Source organism: Hibiscus syriacus, unplaced genomic scaffold (genome assembly GCF_006381635.1).
Source record: "Hibiscus syriacus cultivar Baekdansim isolate YM2019G1 unplaced genomic scaffold, ASM638163v2 tig00110783_pilon, whole genome shotgun sequence".
Classification (NCBI taxonomy): Eukaryota; Viridiplantae; Streptophyta; class Magnoliopsida; order Malvales; family Malvaceae; genus Hibiscus; species Hibiscus syriacus.
Genome location: NW_024062861.1, coordinates 963194 through 969193, shown reverse-complemented (window position 1 = coordinate 969193; position 6000 = coordinate 963194). Strand labels below are relative to the sequence as shown.

Here is a 6000-nt window from a genome sequence, read left to right as displayed (position 1 = left end):
TTGAGCTAGCGATTATAAGAGATAGAACTTCAGTAAAAATAATATTAATTATTAAATATTTGATCGATCATCCGATAAACGATATCTTATTGTTTTCTAAAACCCAACAAAGCCGGCATTTAGCCCTAAATAAAAAATAAAAAAAAACCATTAATTTTTGTACAACAATTATTGTGCATTAGAGGGAATATTCATCACTTTGTACATGCATGAACCCAAAGATATGACGGGCCTTCAATTTTATTACTTTTTTTAATTCTTTTGATTTTTCCTTTTGTGTTAAGGTAATGTCTAGCAGGACTCCCACTAAAATAAAAATAACTCATTTTCTTTTATTTGTCTTCTATATATGTATTCCATGTATTTTCAATGCACAATATCATGATAAAATTTTAGAAGAATAAATATAAATATTAATAAAATGAGAGTCAACATGAGTACGAAGTAACCGATATAAATTCTAAAATTAAGTTGTTATTTTTTAATTTGTTTAATTTTGAAATCTATAGAGATTTAAGAAATATTCAAATTGAATTTATTAAGTAGTTTCAGTGGCGAAAGAAAATGTTGTTCTTCCCAGATATCTCAAGCTCAAACAGTTGCGTCCGAAGGATCTTTATATATTGTCAATAGACTAATCATTTTTTAAAAGATACTACCTTATAACAACACTAAAATATTTAAAAAAAAAAGGAAGTATTCAAATAGAAAACGATGGGTCATGGCTTAATTCGCCTTCTTCTAGAATTAAAAGGAACTTAAAAAGTAATTTGACTCAAAATAATTGAAGAGTGAATACTTAATTTGTCTAATTTCAAAATTAAGAAGACTTGACAAGCTATTAAACCTAAACAAATGGGAATGACCCAGAGGATCAATTTGGTATTGATTTTGAAAAGTAATTGTTTAGTTTAAAATTTAAGTGTTTGGGCTGACATTAAAAAATATTTTAAGTAGATAAATTTTATACTTCGAGTGTTATTTTTAAAAATATAAAAGAATTCATGATATAATTAAGAACAAATATGTTTAAAAGTACTCTTAAAAAATTATAAATTAAAAATTCCAGCTCTTGAAAAACTACTTATTTTATGCTGTTTTTGGTCGTAGAAGTGATTTCGGCTAAAAAACTTTACTTTTAAAAAGCATTACAAAACATAACCTTAATTTGTGTGGTTTTAAAATTGAGAGGACCTAAAAATTGACGCCACCATAATTTTGGCTCCATCATTATATAAATGTACATATTTAATTTTTTATTATATATATATATATAATATAGATTCTAAAAAAAATTATTTGATATATATAAAATTTGACAAAAGATATTGATATCGTGATTAAACTGTCCTTAATTGTTTATTTTTAAAATCAACATTGACTAAATTACTGTCCATAACAATTTTTTAACCAAAAGCTATGATTGCAAAACCGAATATGGCTGCTTGTGAAGAAGCATTCAAATTGATTTGTAATCTATTTATTTATTTATTTATTTATCAGTTATGTTGTTTTCCTAGTTGAATTAAATTAATTTTTCTATAAAAAAAATAAATTAATTTAACCACTTTTTCAGCTACTAAATTACAATGGCTTGTTAGTCAAGGAACAGAACTCTAACTTGTAGCAGGGAATTTAAGAAATTAAGGAATCTCTTTGTAACTCTCCCTTACAGATGATAAAGTTGTCCCCAACGACAAAACTGGCCTGCTTTATCCCCATGGAATCTCATCAATTGTCTTTAAAATTTTCTTTTATATAAATGAAAAGGTATATTATATCATTAATATATAAACTTTTGATTATGCATCAATTTTAGCATTAAATTTTAAAATAATTTAATTTTAAACTTTACGTTTCGATCAATACATTGAACAGTTAAATCATTAATAGTTTGAAGACATGACATTTTGATGTTGACGAGAAAATATAAAATTATACTTTTTATTTCACCTTCTTATATTCTTCATCAAAATTAGATTTTTTCTATCTATTTTCAGCTGTGATAAAAAATTGTCTTTTACGTCATTTGTGGCTACTTATACATTGATGAATTTGTCGCATCGTCCACTTTATTGATTTAGATGTTCTCCAAGCTTTTTTTAAAACACATAAAATTAAGCATAAAATCCACTATTTTTAGGGGTTAGGAGATTTATCGTATTTAAGGAGTTTGTTCGAAAATCTGAATGATGAGAAGTATGTTTTCAAGGATACAAACAACATACGTAGAATCAAACCTCATCAAAAGACCGTCGAATGAGATCAAAGCATTAGAACGTTGAGACTTTAGGTGGATTTTTGTCGCCTTTGAGTGTATTTAAAGAAAAATCAACCCATGGAGAAGAAAGATGAGTGAAATACGAATGTTTTGATACCAGTCTTATTGTGAATGGAGGCGAGTGACAGACAACGATTGACTGACAACGATGACTAGAGGATCAATTGACGATTTTCTACATGAGAACAAGAAAAACCCAATTAAATCATCATGTTATTAATAATTTAATGGTTCAGTATCCTAATTGAAACATAAACTAAAGTTTAATGCTAGGGTTAATGAAAATAAACTTGGACTTTAGTGATGAAGGGGTAGTTTACCCTAAATTGAAATCAATGGAAATAAAGATTGTTTTGTTAACGAATACGACCCACGTTTTTGGTTTGTATATAAAGGATGATTTTCATTGTGTTCAACAAAGAGAGAGGTTGCCATTTTTATCATTACATATCTTCCATGCTTTCAATCATTGATCTCCCTTCTTCAACAACATCCTTTCCTTTTTAAAAAAAAATACAAATGCTTGAATGAGCTGGCTTAAGCTCAAGTACCATCTCCATCTTCCTTTTTAAGCACCCTTGTCACCGCGTTTTCGCCTCCTGAGTTTCGCCGGAGAATGGGACGTCAACCTTGTTGCGATAAGGCCGGGTTAAAGCGCGGACCCTGGACGATCGAGGAAGATCACAAGCTCATGAACTTTATACTCAACAATGGTATCCATTGCTGGCGAACTGTCCCTAAGCTTGCAGGTAAATTTCCTTCTTTCTTCCCCTCCAGTTTTAGTACTAAATTGAGGTTGCGGCAGTGACTGCAATGTTGTTTACGGCCGTTACGTTGTACTGCGACCACAATTTAATACTAATAAATAATATGAATCAACTGAATTAAATTTGAATGTAATGGCCACGAGGAGTTGCAGGGCTGTTAAGATGCGGGAAAAGTTGCAGGTTGAGATGGATTAACTATCTAAGACCAGACGTTAAGAGAGGGGCGTTTACCGAATCCGAAGAGGACCAGATTATTCAACTCCATTCCCGTCTGGGAAACAGGTAAACCTTGCAAACTCGAAACTCTTTCCCTTACGACCATCTGTTCGTATCCCCGGTTTATTCCGACACGAAAGAGGAACGTTTTTTCTAGGTGGTCGAAGATCGCGTCGCATTTTCCGGGCCGTACCGATAACGAGATCAAGAACCATTGGAACACTAAAATCAAGAAGAAGTTGAAACTGCTAGGACTGGACCCCGTGACACACAAGCCTATAGAGAAAACCGATGGGAATTCGTCGAATAAGCCGGACGACGACGAAGAACGAGGCATGATTCCGAGAAAAGACGACGAGAAACCGGAGGAAAGCCGATTAGATTTGGATGAAACAAATGATATTTTCAACAACTACCAAATGTTGTGTGAGAGCTTTGACTTGGATTCATGGTTGAACCAAGGTGGAAACACTTGTTCTTCTTCATATTCAATGGAAGAATCCAACAAATCTTCAATGGGGGAAACCAATTCCACTATCCAACAAGAATCTGTAAAGCATTGGGTTGATAGTGTGGATTCATTTCTCTCATGGGACAAGCTTTATTCATCAGACCTCAACTTTCCTTAAAATCCCATCACTTTTATCAATAAAAGTCAAGTGTTTGATCATTGCATGTCTTTTTTATTCTTTATGAACTGTTTCCCCCCTCTTTCAAGCTTCCAACAATTGACCTAGGAGTTCTAAAAGCTAGTCTCCTTTTGCAACTGTAAATTTCATCATTATGGAAGTTTCCAAGGTTTACTTCACTTGTTAAATAAACACTTGTATTAATAAGTTATTCGAATTCAATTCAAAGAAAAATTATTGAACGAATCAGAATTTTAATATCATAAAACCTAATTCGAGTAGTTCAAGAATTTAATCAAACTTGAGCGTACGGTTATTCAAAAACTTTTTAAGTGTTACCGATTTGAACCGAAGCATAATAGTTATGTTATAGTAGAACTGGATTGTGTCAAATTAAAGTATATGGACTAAATCCTAAGATAAAAAAGATAAAAGGATGAAAATCATAATTTTACCTTTGTTTAGGGATTCATTGAACTGCATGCTTAGCACTTAATCTAATGTGGAACCCCATGAGAATTGTTTATTTTATGCTCATTGTTCATGCATCTATAACTCTTTGCAGGCAAAGGAATCTTGGAATGCAACTCTTCGTATATTTAAAGATTATATTTTTATACTCATATTTATTATACGAAGTAAAAAGTTATATAGATTGAATAAGAATGAGATGATTATATATAGATAGTGTAGAACTCTGTTATTACTTGTGAACTTCTAGTCTCGCATGCATCTACACATACAAATATGAGACTTATGTGAATCTTTAGATATGTGAACAATCGATAGTCACTATATGTCGATTATCTATTATCCGCAAGAACACATCTCGTATGTAATCATCAATGATCATGTGTCGGTACACATAGTTTTCTAATCTAAGCCATAACTTTATAAGATTCCTAATCAATACTAATACAATGACAACTCCTGATTAACACCTATAGAATCAGAGATGAAGCCCAAATTAAATATTGGCACGGATCAAAATTTTGGACTTTTAAGAAAAATACAATGAGTTATTAGATATTTAAATTTAAAATTCAGAAAATAATATCTAATATTTAAACTTACAATTTATGCTAAATTGTTATTAGACCTAAAAAAAATTGATATCATGAAACTATCTTTCTTTAGTTCGGCCCTTACTTAATTAAGTATTTAATAAATTCTTATATTTTTTAATTTAAATACTTATTTTTACATGAATCAAAATATCTATTTAACCCAAATTTATTAAATATAAATTTTTTATAAAGACCAGGACCTCTTTAGGCCTCAACAGAGTTCTGTCCCTGACCAAAACGACTGGAATCATCACCAAAAACACCCATTTATCACCCTCTACAGTTGTTGATCACTTTATCAATTAACAAACTAAAGAATTTACAAGTATAGTGGAATTTAACATCCTTCATTCTCTTTATACACTGTTTGTCAAATTAAATCATATGAACGTAGAGACATACATGGTTGGATTATGCCATGGGACATATTTGACGGAACTGCATCGTGACTTACAAAAACATATATAGTTTATAAAATCACATTATGTGGAACAACACTTTCAAAGGATATGTGTGGGGTACAATAACCTTTTAACTTTGAATGATTAAAGATGACATTAACCTTAAAATAAAATTACAAACAATTTTCTAGTCGAATAAGAAAGGCCGTTCTAAAACGTTAAAGCTCCAACACACCTACCAAGATAAAGAATTAAATCCAAAATCAAACTCTATGAGTTTGTTAATAACTAATGTAGGCATGTTTTTATGTTGTCATCATTGTGCCATCTTAATTAATTAATGGGTTTATTTCCTTAATATTATACCCAAGTTGTAAATGTTCGCATAGTGATCTTATTTTATAATAATTAAAGGGGTGATGACAAATATTATAATAACTTGTAAGAATTATTTTATTGGCTACTTATCTTGTTTATGCTCCTCAATTAATCCCAACAATAAATTAAACAAAAGGCCAAGTGGTTGGATTCTTTAATATTATTTTAAGACTGATGCCTTTTACGTATGCTTCACACCTAATTACTTTTCTTAATTACTTTTAAGTCATTATTAAATTTTTTAATAGTCTAGGTAATTAT

At 30.4% G+C, this 6000-nt stretch overlaps 1 protein-coding gene across 1 annotated transcript; it reads left to right on the top strand.

Annotated features, from left to right (window-relative positions):
* Positions 1-2759: 2759 nt before the first annotated feature.
* LOC120140364 (myb-related protein 315-like) lies at positions 2760-4072 on the top strand. The gene is made up of 3 exons (XM_039155353.1): positions 2760-3030; positions 3201-3330; positions 3422-4072. The coding sequence occupies exons 1-3, from the start codon at positions 2898-2900 to the stop codon at positions 3891-3893; spliced, it is 735 nt and encodes a 244-aa protein (XP_039011284.1). The 5' UTR covers positions 2760-2897; the 3' UTR covers positions 3894-4072.
* The last annotated feature ends 1928 nt before the right edge of the window (positions 4073-6000 follow it).

What these genes read in the sequence shown, in the direction of transcription:
- LOC120140364 (XM_039155353.1), top strand. Translation starts at nt 2,898, where the DNA reads ATGGGACGTCAACCTTGTTGCGATAAGGCCGGGTTAAAGCGCGGACCC. An exon ending in AACTGTCCCTAAGCTTGCAG is followed by an intron (nt 3,031 to 3,200) that starts GTAAATTTCCTT and finishes GAGGAGTTGCAG; the next exon opens with GGCTGTTAAGATGCGGGAAA. An exon ending in CATTCCCGTCTGGGAAACAG is followed by an intron (nt 3,331 to 3,421) that starts GTAAACCTTGCA and finishes CGTTTTTTCTAG; the next exon opens with GTGGTCGAAGATCGCGTCGC.